The following is a 14,645-nucleotide window of genomic DNA, read 5'->3' as shown; positions in this document are numbered from 1 at the left end:
CAATCATTTTTTGTGAATTCGAACATTATTTCTGAATAAGAAGTGATTTCAAAGTGCAGCGCCTTTCAAGCCGAATGTTGAGAAGGTATTTTCTAGCGGTAGGACCTACGTTCTTCAGTAGAAAACTGAAGATGATAATTTGTTCCGCGTTTGTTCAGTATTGGTTGCTTTCGACACCGTCACCCCACAATGCATCCGATTCGGTTCGGATTTCGTAGTCCTACGTTAACAAGACTGTCGTGTCTTGGACATCACCCTTCTTTATTTATCCATTTTTCTAGACCCGCGTCTAAAAAAATGGATAAATAAAGAAACCGCGTCTGTTACGGGTGGATTACGAAATAACCCGCACCCAAAACGTGCGGTTCTTAATGTGTTAATATTCGCGATTGAAACACAAGTCAAAAAACGTCGTTATCAATTTCGGGTATTTTGAGTTTGAATCACCGAAATTTGTACACTGAGAATGGATTGTTAAACGCTGTGTCTATAGAAAATGGACCGCTTCTAGTGACTGGAACAGTTTAGTTATTGTGACTGCAACGTTGTCCGCTATCATTTATTGGTTTTTCCCGACGAACATCTTTCTGTTAACATCTATGTCCCTTTGTGGACATACGACTTCGACATAATATTCACCTGGGTCATTTTATTGCTCCTCAATTGCTGTCTAAGCAAAACGATGCAAAAAACAACATGACTGACTCTTCTCCTTGGACGTTTTCAACCCAAGGGAAGAAAAGGTCAACTATATAAACACAACAGTACATCGTAAGTCAACGATGGTTTTAGTTTCACACCGAAATCGACAATATTCCCTGAACGAAACAACTATGTATTGCCAACTACACTTTGTCATAAACTGAAAGGGAAAAAATTGCAAGGTTAGTTCTCCATACATGAAAAGCATTGTGCAGAATAAAACTTTTATTGCGAAGCGACACCAAATAGCTGACTAGTCGTTGAGGGGGTGGCGGGGGGCGGGGGGTGGTCTACATTGGAATATCAAACGAAACAAATAAAGTCCTCTCTTTCCAAACAATAAACATCTCGACATCATGAAATTTATGATTCTGTTTGAATTTCATATCGTCGTATTCCACTGTATTTGTGCCGGGTGTGTAATGCATGCCATCCGTGCAACTGTTCGTCCTTTTGGATTTCGCATCCCGTCCCCAAGAGACAGTACTCTCTATCTTTCTCTGTATGTGACAACGATCGATGTGGGGGCGTGCGCTCGGTTCACACGATAAGATTGCTTTCGTAAGCTGGATCCATTCGACAATCCGTATAAATGGGAACTTCCCTTGTGTCTATGAGAGGGGCGAAGAGGAGGCGTAAAGTGGAATCAAGTTGAGCAATTATGTTCCATGAAACAATAAGTTTCCGACAACGCAGAGTAGATTGAATCTAACGAAAGCGTGTTCATGGGAAACTGCGCGATTAAAACAAAAAATGGTTCAAATTGATTCATGGGATTGATAAACAATTTACCACGTTCACATTATTTTATTTTTCAATTTTCCAAGAAAAAAAATATTCGCAATAAGAAAGACTTAGCATATCCTATCCTACTTTTTGGATCTTCCCTGCAGGTACTGGCCACTGATCAGGATATTGGCGAGAACGGGCGCGTGACGTACTCCATCAAATCCGGGCGTGGGAAGGCAAAAAAATTCCGCATCGACCCCGACACTGGTATAATTTACGCGGCCAGAACATTCGAAGTGGACACCGAGTACGACCTACTGGTGCGCGCCGAAGACAATGGTGTCCCGAAAAAATCCCAACAGGCACGTGTGAGCATAGCCGTCGTGGATGTCCCAGCCAAGTCCGAGAATCCACCGATGATTAAAACAATCGACCAACACGTTGAAGTGACAGAGAGTGATACGCCCGGCTTTCTGGTGGCACTGATCCAAGCCATCGACTATGATGGCGAACAGCTGTGGTATGATATTGTCGGTAAGTATTTTCCTGCATTATAAATACATCGAGGCCTTGTCCAACCAATCTTATGTGGATGTGTACAGTGATTAGCAAAATAGAGTGTCCACTATTTTTTTCAGTTCTTCTATTTTCATGGTTAAAATAAAAAGTAAATGCATCGTAATCATTCTTAAAATCTCATTTATTAAGCTCTTTTTAAATGTCATTCATGTTGCACTGTTCCTCTTTGTGAAACGTTGTGGGTGTAAACACATGGGCCTTTAAAGCAACTCTGCATACTTCAAATATTCAAAACAGAATTATACTACTTTCGGGAAAATTTGTTTTTATTTTTTACAAAAAAAAACTCAAAAACTGTAATACCTACTAAATTTTGGTCAAAAGATGAAATGTAAGAAATTGTTCAAATTTTCATAAAAAACACCCTATGCCAAATTTCAGCTCAATCGGATTTAAGAGAGAGTAGCGCAAAGCGGTTAAAGTATGAGTTTTTTGAAAATCGAAAAATCACCCAAGGGGAAAGTAAAAGAAATCGGGGTTTCCGAAAAAAAATGTTGATGCCAAATGTCTTGAAATGGCATGAAACGTCGAGATCTAGTGTCATCTCGAGAAAAACTCTGGGACTCTGGGTTTTTTTTCGGCATGCGAAACGAAAAGTATGGTTTAGGGTGCCAATAAAAATAGTTATCTCGATTTTTCATTCGGAACATGCTACGAAACGTTGATTTGCACAATTATATACCCTATACAAAATATTAGCTCATTCGGATTTCATTTACTCTTGTCGCAGACGTTGAAATTTGAGTTTTTTGAAAACCGAAAAATCAGCGTAAATCGGGATTTTAAAAAAAATTGATGCCAAATGTCTTAAAATTGCATAACACGTTGAGATTTACAGTTATCTAAAAAAAAATTTTCCCAGAGTGCCGATTTTTGAAAAAAAAAATTCGAGATAACACTAGATCTTCGACGTTTTCCCTTGGGTGATTTTTCGATTTTCAAAAAACTCCGATTGAGCTAATATTTTGCATAGGGTGTTTTTTCGAGGTGGTGAACATTTTTTATGGGGTAACTTTTTGAAACTCGAGATGACCATTTTCATTGGCACCCTAGTGTAGCCGTTACAATTTCCAACAAGTCGTCCATAAATCTCAAGATGTGCACTTTAACAGAGAAAAAGTTTTTCTAACAACAACTTTTTCATGTTTCTTCGAAAAAATTACAGTTAATCCTGATTTTGTTTAGAGTCAAGATAGCGATATAGTGTATACGACAAAGTTTCAGATCTTAAATTAAAATTAAAATATGAACTTTCGTCGAAGACGTCAACTTTATATCTTTTATAGTTTTTGGAATAAAGGGTGTGTCACATCAAATTGCATCACGGAAAAAACGCTGTAGAAATTCGCCCAGTAGACCGATCCTTTTGAAAATTTTAGACAGTAAAATAAAAACTATTAAACAACTTTTGGCATTTTCTTTTTATTCATACTTCGAGCCCAAGCCCGTATGCTCGCACCTTCCTCTTTACCCCGTCCATAAGATTCTGTACAACGTCAGGTTGTAGTTTTTTTTGAACAGAAATCCATTTTCTCTTGAAGTCCGCCTCCGATTTGATAACTTTTAGGTTCTTCCGGAGGGCCTGCTTCATAATCGCCCAATATTTCTCTATTGGGCGAAGCTCCGGCGCGTTGGGCGGGTTCATTTCCTTTGGCACGAAGGTGACCCCGTTGGCTTCGTACCACTCCAACACGTCCTTTGAATAGTGGCACGAAGCGAGATCCGGTCAGAAGATGGTCGGGCCCTCGTGCTGCTTCAATAGTGGTAATAAGCGCTTCTGTAGGCACTCCTTAAGGTAAACCTGTCCGTTTACCGTGCCGGTCATCACGAAGGGGGCGCTCCGCTTTCCGCAAGAGCAGATCGCTTGCCACACCATGTACTTTTTGGCAAACTTGGATAGTTTCTGCTTGCGAATCTCCTCCGGAACGCTGAATTTGTCCTTTGCGGAGAAGAACAACAGGCCCGGCAGCTGACGAAAGTCCGCTTTGACGTAGGTTTCGTCGTCCATTACCAGGCAATGCGGCTTCGTTAGCATTTCGGTGAACAGCTTCCGGGCTCGCGTCTTCCCCACCATGTTTTGCCTTTCGTCGCGGTTAGGAGCCTTCTGAACCTTGTATGTACGCAGGCCCTCCCGCTGCTTGGTCCGCTGGACGAATGAACTTGACAAATTCATCTTATTGGCGACATCCCGGACCGAACTTCTCGGATCACGTCTAAACTGCTTAACTAAGCGCTTGTGATCTTTTTCACTGACGGAGCATCCATTTTTGCCGTTCTTCACCTTCCGGTCGATGGTTAGGTTCTCGAAGTATCGTTTTAGTACTCTGCTGACCGTGGATTGGACGATTCCCAGCATCTTACCGATGTCCCGATGTGACAACTCCGGATTCTCGAAATGAGTGCACAGGATTAATTCACGACGCTCTTTTTCGTTCGACGACATTTTTCCAAATTTACGAAAAATTGACAGTGAAGCATGGCCAACGTGATCTATACACTCTTATCTGATTATAAGCGAAAGCTGAAGATATAATTCCTAAAAATTAAATTTCTACAGAGTTTTTTCCGTGATGCAATTTGATGTGACACACCCTTTACAAGACATTTTGTATGTTTTGACTCCTGAAAAAAAAAGTTTCATTCATAAGATTCTCGTAAAATTCTCGTGTTTGACATGCTTTTGACACATTTTGAATAGAAAAAAGTTAGCAGAGCATGTAAATCGCGAAAATTTACACATAAAAATGTTACGAATTAAACATTAATAGTAATTTTTCAAAGAAAAACATGAGAAAGTTGTGGTTCGGAATACTTCTTCCTTATAAAATTCTAAGAAAAATTTCCGATGTAAGGGTAACTTGTTGGAAAGTAAGGGTTTTTATATTTTTGTTTCAGAATTTGACAAAAAAAAGGAAGTTATTGATCCTATTGACAACCTGTGGGCTATCCTCGACGGTAGGATCGACAAAACCGGTTTCAACAATAATAAATTACATTGTTTGCTTTTTTCACGCAATTTTTTTACGTGATATTATTTTACACGATTTTGTTAACACGATTCTCTTGAAACTACGCGATTTTCTTGAAATTGGGAGATTTGGCATTGCCAAAGCGCGCCTATGAAGTATGATCGCCATAATAATATTTGTGTTTTCATTCTGAAAAAAAAATTATCTATGTTTTTTTCTCAAAAAAAAAACTGTATTGAAATCTGTACTTCATTTATGACCTGAATTAACTATAACATATTTTTCATGTTGAATTAATGTTACTATTATATCAATTCAGGACGGCGCCAGTGGTTGTGTGGTTAGCGTAACAGCCTCACAATCCGATCGGTCTGGGTTCAATCCCAGCTGGCGTCGTTGGGATTTTCTGAGGCGAAAAATCTCTGGTTACGTTTTCCTTCGGAGGGGAAGTAAAAGAAGTTGGCCCGGCTCATGAGTTGTTGAGTCTGATAGGTAGGAACAGGTGGAGTCGCTTCCCTGATGTCGGTGATTGGCACTAAAGTGGCGGAAATAGGCCGACGAAAAATAAGCGAAGATAAAAAAAAAAATCAATTCAGTGTAATGTCAGGCTATGTACCTACCTGTTGACAAAATAAAATGACAAAAATCAAAACAAATATTTGTCCGGATTTGGATACATTACGATATATACTGTATTGAAAATCTAATACTTCATTGAGGTGTAATAGAAGTTTATTAAGTTACCTAGGCATGCCTGTTTACATTACGCAACGTTAGTACTTTCATCATAATATATTTAGTATTTCAGGTACAACAAAAATATGATGGTTGTAATGAATTAAAGGGTAACATAATAAGGCAACAATTTAAAAACTGGAGGACTACCAACGCTTGAAAATGAATATAAAGCTACTATGAAGCTAATGCTAAGGATACGGAGAGGACAGGAATTTTTCATTTCAAATCTATCTATCTATATATATAAAAATGGATTTCTGTCTATCTGATTCTTATGGACTCGGACACTACTGAACCGATCGACATGAAAATTGGTATGTAGGGGGTTTTTGGGGCCGGAGAAGGTTTTCGTGATAGTTTGAGACCCCTCCCCCCTCTCTAAGGGGGGGGGGGGGCTGCCATACAAATGAAACACAAATTTCTACATTACTCGAGAATTAATCACGCAAATGGAACGAAATTTGACATGTGGAGGTTTTAGGGCGCAATAAATGTTTCTATGGTGGGAAGACACTTCACCCCCCTCTCTAAGGGGGGGCTGCCATACAAATGAAACACAAATTTCTGCATTACTCGAGAATCAATCACGCAAATGGAACAAAATTTGGCATGTGGAGGTTTTAGGGTGCAATAAATGATTCTATGGTGGTTAGATACTTCTCCTCCCTCTCCTAGGGTGGGCTGTCATACAAATGAAAACCAAATTTCTATATAACTCGAAAACTAATCAAGCAAATGGAGCCAAATTTGGCATGTGAAGAATGATGAGTTTTGGTAGAAGTACTAGGTTTTTTTTAGTAGAAGGTAAATTCAACGGGGTCGATTAGAAGATCAATCAATGAACAGTTCTGCGATTGGACTTATGAACTTGCGCTTGGTAAGAAAACGTGAATGTTTGAAGGTATTGATAACAAAAAGCAAATTTTGGGCGGGATGAAGTTTGCCGGGTCAGCTAGTATTTCATATTTTTTTCATATTTTAATCGGGTTACTTTTTATTCAAACTTTCATCGTTCAACCATTTGATGATACCGCTGATGGTCCTAAGAGTTTTTGTTTTCTTTTCGCCCAACTCAGTAGCTTCTATTTCTACAGCTTCAACACCGACGTATATCTTCAGATGCTCTCCAAAATCCAAGTTCCGAAAGTAAGATAAAGTGCTCTGGTTCCCGAATTAATCTGAGTGAATTGGGGTGTTTCAGTTTGTTTTGTTCAATTAAACAATACGTAGTTCCAAAAACAATTGTTTCTCAAGTCATTCAATGATTCGTTTATTTTTTTTGGATTCGGTCGTAGTTGAATCTTTCTAGGTTATGTTTAACGACGGATTTCAGTGAGAGCAATTTTGTTACGAGCGAATTCAGCATTTTTAATGGTTTGAACTTCAATATTTCCTGAGTTAAGTTAATCCCTCCTTTTCGTTTTGAGTTGTGCGAAAGATAACTTTTTAATGTGTAGGCCGCAATGTGTTTTTCAACACGGACTAGACCAATTATCTAGTCTGTGTTAGGGAAACGCCTTGCGGTTTCTACCATTATATGGGGCATTAGAAGCTCTATTTTCCACGATGTTTTACCGTATTTACTATGGAAAATTTCATAATGATATTGCAATAGATTGTTAGGGAGCGTCTGAATCGATTGGTGCAAAAACATCATGAATCTATCATGAAATGTCTGAACATAAAATACTCAAAATTGGACAATTTCCGTGACGCGACTGATGGCTTTTTTATTTTATATGTACTTCCCATTTCTTTCCGAAAACCCAATCTTGCGTCAAACCATCTCGATTGTTCTTTTAGATATTTTCAATCCTTAAAAAATAAAGTTTCAACGCAAATGATTCTTCACGAAAGTATGAGCGCACTTTTGGAATTTACATTATCCGTGCTTTAGTAAGAAAAAGATAAACAGCGTTATTTATTCATTGTAGCGCTAACCGGTAACGCAGACGTTTGCATCAGAAAATAGGACATTACGTTACAAATGAATGTCCAAAAGAGATAAAAAAAAATAAAAAACAACCCGTAACTATTATTGGAAAGTTATTTTAAAAAATCTGTAAATTCTGTATGAAACCCAGAAAATCTGTTATCTATATCTACGGATTCATGGTTTTAGAATGTTTAAAAAATATGTAGAAATACAGATTGTTTTGTAGATATGGTAACTCTGGTGGGAAGAAGTATTCGACCCATAACACCTGAAAAAAACATGTGGAGAGGTTGCCTAAGCGTGCTCACAAGGGGTCTTGAAAAGTAGTCCCGTATTTTTAATTTTTTCATTAGGGTTCCCATTTCCGAGATTCCAAAACTCCGGGTAGTCCGAAAAATGAATTATTCCAATTTTTTCAAAAATTGCTTTTTTAAATTCACTACTGGACCGATTCAAATAATCGACAAATCGAATTTAAAAAAATATGATACTTGCAAAAAAATTGGAATTTGTTTTCGTAATTATTGATTGTATTTGATTTTTTATTTGTGTACATGGCTTTGAACTAGAGGGTGCTTTAGTTTTTAATGTTTTTACTTGAATGCTCAGGTTTTTTAAAAAACATATCCAAAATCAGAGAGTTTTTTCGCTTTTAAGTTATGATTTTTCAAAATTAACTAATATTTCGAAATATTTTTTTTTATTATTATAACAGTTTAAGCTCAAATATATAACGTTTTAAAGTTGGTGGACTTAGGGGGTTTCTCAAAAAAAAAACCAGGAATCGGTGGTTTACGACTAAATGTGTTGTCTAACAAGGTCAATTATATTTCTCAGCTTGAGGTTTCCGGGAGATGGTATCCCTCTCAAATCGTTAGATTAATATCGGAACATTTTACCAATTTCCTCTGAATGGTTTACTCAAACAATCCGAGTTATTTCTCTTCCGATAACGTCCGATATCGATCAAGTTTAGCAAGTTTCGGTCCTGTTCGCATATATTTTCAACCAAGCAAACATATCTACAGGTGCAGGTTGCAACCCCGATTTTGGGGGGTTCGTAGAGCTAACTTTTCCTGAAATTTTGATAGTCGATGTAGCTACGCTCAAGGATTCAAAAACTACCAAAAAGTCAATTTTGATAAAAGTGGCGCTTTTGGGGTTTTTCAAACAAACGATTCATTTGTTTTTCTATAGTTTACATGGTTAAAGATAAAGGGTGCTATATATTTTTTATATATTTTATTGAAAACTGAGATTTTTCTACGTAACATATCCAAAACTCAAAAAGGTGTTTTTTTTCGTTTTTGTGTTATGATTTTTCAAAGTTAACATGTTTTCAGTCTTTGTTCTATATTCCTATGCAATTACACTAGATCTATGCGGCTAGAGTCTATTTTTTCAAAAGTGTAGCTCATTGGCAATTTGATCATCTGAATCAAAAGTTCAAAAGTTGTAAATCTTTAAAAAAGTCATTTTTGGAAAAAAAAAAAAACGTCAGCTGTTCGAATGAATTTTCGAACTTTTCGTGCGATCATTTTCTGCACAGTACTGCTGGTAACCGTATTTGCCATCTTGTTCCACCACTTTTCCATTTGAGATGGTAGAAGCCAAGCATAAAGGGGATGTGCGGGTAGGTTCAAATTTGTTTACGCAGATAAATTTGCCCATTAGTTGATGATTTGACAAGGGATCTGTAGTTGTGGAGAAGAGACAAAGGTTTTCATCACTGAGGCAACAACGAATGAAAAAATTCACAAGTAGGAGTGTCTTAGAATTGGATTTTGCCATTCTGCCATTGCCGGCCCATTACAGCCGGGATGTTGTCAAGTGGTATAAGGAGAACAAGATTGATTTCATTTATAAAACTATCAATCCACCAAATTGTCCGGATTTTCATCCCATCGAGACATATTGGACAATTACCAAAGGCAAACTGGAAAAATGTGGCAGAACCATCAAAAAACCAGCTCAAATGGAAAAGTAGTGGTACAAAATAGCAAACACGGTTACCAGCAGTACTGTGCAGAAAACGATCACACGAATAGTTCGAAAATTCATCCGAACAGCTGACGAAAAATTTTCATGTATTTTTCCCTTAAAGTTCCTTAAAACCTACAAAATGACATCCTCCCCTTTCTTGTACGTTATTTCTATTCTGAGAAATGCCCTACTTTATGTGACCAAATTAAAACTGAAACAGGCTTTAAAGTGGAAATGGGCACCCTAATGAAAGAATAAAAAAATACGGATCTTATATTTTGCGATAAGGAACAATACTACTACTTTCCACAAAAATCTGAGAACCCCTATATCAGTTTGACATGACATGACTGTATGACTTTTTTTTCGCTTAATTTCAAAATAAGATTTTAAGAATGATTACGATGTGTTTACTTTTTATTTTAATAAAAACAATGAAAGAAATGAAAAAAATGAGTGAACTCTTTGTCATGCCAATCACTGTAGATATGCGGAAATCAGATCGAACTAACGATACATTCTGTTTATCAGCAAACGTTTAATATTCATATAAATTCTCACTCCAAACTTTTCTTTACCTTCCTCCACTTTACTATCGGGATTGGATGCGGATTTGGTTGCTCACTTGTTGCTGCTGCCGATTGTAAATTCAGGCGGGGACGAGCGAAACGAATTCTACATCGGTCGGGACAACGGCAACGTTCTGCTGGCCAAATATTTGGACTGGGAAACACAAAAGGAATACAATTTAACGATAAGCATCTCGGATGGGGTACACGTTGTTTACACGCAGCTCTACGTTTCTGTAATTGATATCAATGATCACCGGCCGGAATTTACCGAATCCCTTTACCGGGTGGACATCTCGGAGAGTATTGAAGAGGGAACCGAGGTGCTGCAGCTGCACGCAACCGATGCAGATGAGGATAAGAAATTGTTTTACAGTTTGCACGCTGCACGTGACCCGGTTTCGTTGAAACTGTTCCGAGTGGACTCAGTCAGTGGAAGTATCATAATGGCGCACCGATTGGATCGTGAGGCTCTTGCCGAGCACGTGCTGATAGTTATTGTCAAGGATCAAGGAACACCGGCGAAACGAAATTATGCCAAAGTCATTATCACTGTTCATGACCACAACGATCACGCTCCAGAGTTCACTAGCAAGATCGTTCAGGGGAAGGTTTATGAGACGGCAACAGTTGGAACCAAAGTGGTTCAAGTGTATTCGATTGATCGAGACATCGGAGATAACGCAAAAATTGTTTACTCTATCGTGAGTGGAAACATTGGGAATGTTTTCAGCATTGACTCGAACATGGGAGTCATAAGCATAGCTAAAGATTTAGACATAAGTGCGCTGTCCGAATATATGCTACAAGTAAAAGCATCCGACTGCGGAAAGCCATCGCTTTCTTCACAAATTCCAGTTCATGTAATGATTAATATGGCCGACAATGCTCCACCTAGGTTTATATCTGTTGACCCCGCTGCCGAAATATATGAAAATCTTCCAATCGGAACGTTCGTTATCCATATCGAAGCTCGTAGCACTTCCTCGCTCCAGTACGAAATACTCGATGGTAACGTGAACGACATGTTCTTCATCAATCCGTCAACCGGTGTCATAACCACCAAAGATATCCTAGACTATGAGAACAACAAGTTCTACAACCTCACCATCAGTGCAACGAATATGGCATCTGCTTCCGCCATATGTGCAGTCATCATCAATGTATTGGATCGCAACGATAATGTTCCGTACTTCGAACAGCAGATCTATAAGGGAGAAGTATCTGAAGCCGCGCCGATGGGTTCATTGGTGTTAACATTGAACGAAACCCCACCGAGTGCTAGTCAAATGCTGGTGAATGCTTCACTTCCGCTGGTTATCAAAGCTAAAGATGCTGATTCTGGTTTGAACGCGTTACTGCACTACGATATTCTGGAGATGCTGCCGAGGCGCTTTTTCCACATCGACTCTAGCACCGGTGCGATCAAGACAATCACCCATTTGGATCACGAGAAGATACCGTTCTTCAGTTTCCACGTTAAGGTTTGTGCAAACAACGGTTCATATGTTTCTACCATGTCTTAATCATTCACTTATCTCGCACCACAGGTAACGGATCTGGGCAAACCACGGCTCACCTCGGAGACCACAGCCGAAGTGCAGATCACCATTAACGATGTCAACGACTGCGCACCGGTTTTCACCCAGAAGGACTACAACGTAACACTTCTGCTGCCGACATACGAAAATGTAGCCGTCACTCAAGTCAGTGCAACGGATCAGGACAGTTCGGCGAACTCCACCCTCCGGTACGACATCATCGAGGGCAATCGCGACGGTGTATTCATGATCGATGCTAGCAGTGGAATCATTACGACCCGAGACGTTGAAAGCATCGGATCATTCTACAAGCTTGGCGTTCGTGTGTCCGATGGGAAGTTCTCGAAGGTGGCGTACGTGAACATCCAAGTCGAAACGTCGGAGAACTCTGGACTGATTTTCCAGAAGTCAATCTACGAGGGTTCCATTTTGGAGAACAGCACAAAGATCACAACAGTCACGGTTGTGAATGTGCTTGGCTCGAATCTGAACGAGCACATCGAGTTCAGCATACTGAATCCTACCGATATGTTCAAGATAGGGCTTACGTCGGGTGCAATCCAAACCACGGGCAAAAAGTTTGATCGAGAAGTTCGCGACAACTACGAACTGATAGTGGAGGCTCGTTCACAGCTACCGGATCGGGAAAAGCCACGCGTAGCGCACGTCATCGTGAATGTTACTATTTTAGACATCAACGACAACTGCCCGATGTTTGTCAATCTACCGTATTATGCCGTTGTGTCGGTGGACGATCCGCGTGGTTCAGTGATAACGAAAGTGCACGCGCTCGATCTGGACAGTTACGAGAACGGAGAGGTGCGATACGAAATGAAGCGAGGACATGGTGAACTGTTCAAGGTGGATCGTAAGACTGGCGAGGTGACGCTCAAGCAAACCCTGGAAGGACACAACCGGGATTACGAGCTACTTATCTCCGCCTACGACGGAGGTATTACACCATGTTCGACGGATGTCACCGTTCATGTTAAGGTAGGTGTGCGTTACTTTGATTTTTGAATGTTCAGATTCCGGTCTATCCGGCTATCCGGCAATCCAAGCCAGCAATACCTGCTATACCTACAGAAAATTCGAATTCGGCTCTCGTTATTATTGATTGTATTCGTTTTTTATTGTTTTCGTAGTCTCAGCACCAGAGGCGCTACATTTTTTAAATATTTTTTCTGGAAAGCTGAGGAATTTTCACATAACATATGTCGAAGCCAAAGAGGCTTTTTTTTATTTTTGAGTTATGATTTTTCATAGTTAACCGATGGTTTGAAAAATATTTTTTCCCTCTTTTTCCAACATAAAAACTCATAACTTTTGATCTACTGGACCGATTCAGATGATCGACACATAAAATTAAAGCCAATTAGATAGTCTCTTTTGAAAAATATTAGATTTACGAAAAACAATTGATTTTGATTTCGTAATTATTGATTATATTAGTTTTTTTATAGTATATATGGTTTCGGGACCAAGGGTGCTGTATTTTTTTTTATATTTTTCCTGTAAATCTGAGGTTTTTACATGACATATCCAAAAATCAGGGATGCGTTTTTTTTCGTTTTTAAGTTATTAAGTTATTTTTCAAAGTTAACACGTTTTCAGTCTTCGTTCAATATTTCTATGCAACCAGAATTGAATTAATGTGTCGTTTTTTCAAAAAAGGTTAGCTGATTGGCCTTCACTTGATATATCGATCATCTGAATCGGTCTAGTAGTTCAAAAGTGATAAGTTTTTGAAAAAAGGCATTTTTGGAAAAAAATGATATTTTGAACCATCGGTTTACTTTGAAAAATCATAACTCAAAAACGAAGGAAACGTCTCGCTGGTTTCGAGATATGTTATGTGAAAAATCATCAGCTTTCCAGAGAAATTATAAAAAAATGTAGCGCCCTTGGAAACAATAAAAAACGAATACAATCAATAATAACGAGAACAGAATTCGAATCCTCTGCAGATGTAGTATTTTTGTAGACGATATTGTAGTATTTTTGATAGGATATTGGCCTCAATTTGATATGTCGATCATCTGAATCGGTCTAGTAGTTCAAAAGTTATGAATTTTTGAAAAAAATCATTTTTGGAAAGAAGAAGAAAAAGTTGATTTTTCGGACAACCCTAAAATGGAAATTATCACCCTACTGAAAAAAATAAAAAATACGGGTCTAATGTTTTGCGAGAAAAAAACAAAACTACCACTTTTCACGAAAATCTGAGAACCACTATATCGGTTGGGCATCGAATGCATGTGTATAGATTAGGGTGGCAATGAAAATGGTTATCTCGAATTTCCCCATAAAAAATGTTCACCACCTCGAAAAAAACACCCTATGCAAAATATCAGCTCATTCGTACTTAAGGGAGAGTGGTGCAAAGCGGTCAAAGTTTGAGTTTTTTGAAAATCGAAAAATCACCCAAGGGAGGAGTAGAGAAAATCAGGGTTTTCGAAAAAAAATTTCTGATGCCAAATGTCTTAAAATTACATGAAACGTCGAGATCTAATGTCATCTCGATTTTTTTTTGGTCAAAAATCGGCACTCTGACACTTAGTTTTATTTCGGAATAAGAAACGAAAAGTATGGTTTTGGGTGCCTTTCGCTGGTATCTTACCTAGATATACCTTCTCAGAGCATGTGTACCTTGCTGTGGAACACAGTTCGTGTAATTTTACACCACACTTATTAGAGGTGGACAAACCGTTCACGAACGGCACGAAAGAACTAGTTCGCCGAAAAGAGTCGTACTTTTTCAAAGAACGGTAGTTCTCCCCACGAACTGATTCCGAAAGAGGGGTTTGAGAGTGAACTGTTTGTGAACAAACTGTTTGCGAGTGAACTGTATGAGAAGGAACTGATCGAGAGTGAACTGTTTGGGAACAAACTGTTTGAG

General features: G+C 38.7%; 1 protein-coding gene across 11 annotated transcripts in view; it reads left to right on the top strand.

Moving 5' to 3' along the window:
• Positions 1-14,645, top strand: part of LOC129770468 (fat-like cadherin-related tumor suppressor homolog) — a 576,674-nt gene that overhangs the window by 516,363 nt on the left and 45,666 nt on the right. For all 11 annotated transcript variants that reach the window (XM_055773312.1, XM_055773318.1, XM_055773317.1 and 8 more), the window contains 3 exons: positions 1,596-1,965; positions 10,290-11,689; positions 11,756-12,739. In XM_055773312.1, coding sequence (XP_055629287.1) covers positions 1,596-1,965; positions 10,290-11,689; positions 11,756-12,739 — 2,754 coding nt within the window. The remainder of the gene's footprint in view (positions 1-1,595; positions 1,966-10,289; positions 11,690-11,755; positions 12,740-14,645) is intronic.

This window comes from Toxorhynchites rutilus, chromosome 2, assembly GCF_029784135.1.
Source record: "Toxorhynchites rutilus septentrionalis strain SRP chromosome 2, ASM2978413v1, whole genome shotgun sequence".
Classification (NCBI taxonomy): domain Eukaryota; kingdom Metazoa; phylum Arthropoda; class Insecta; order Diptera; family Culicidae; genus Toxorhynchites; species Toxorhynchites rutilus.
The sequence above is the reverse complement of the archived record's forward strand: the minus strand, read 5'-3'. Positions and strand labels throughout refer to the sequence as shown.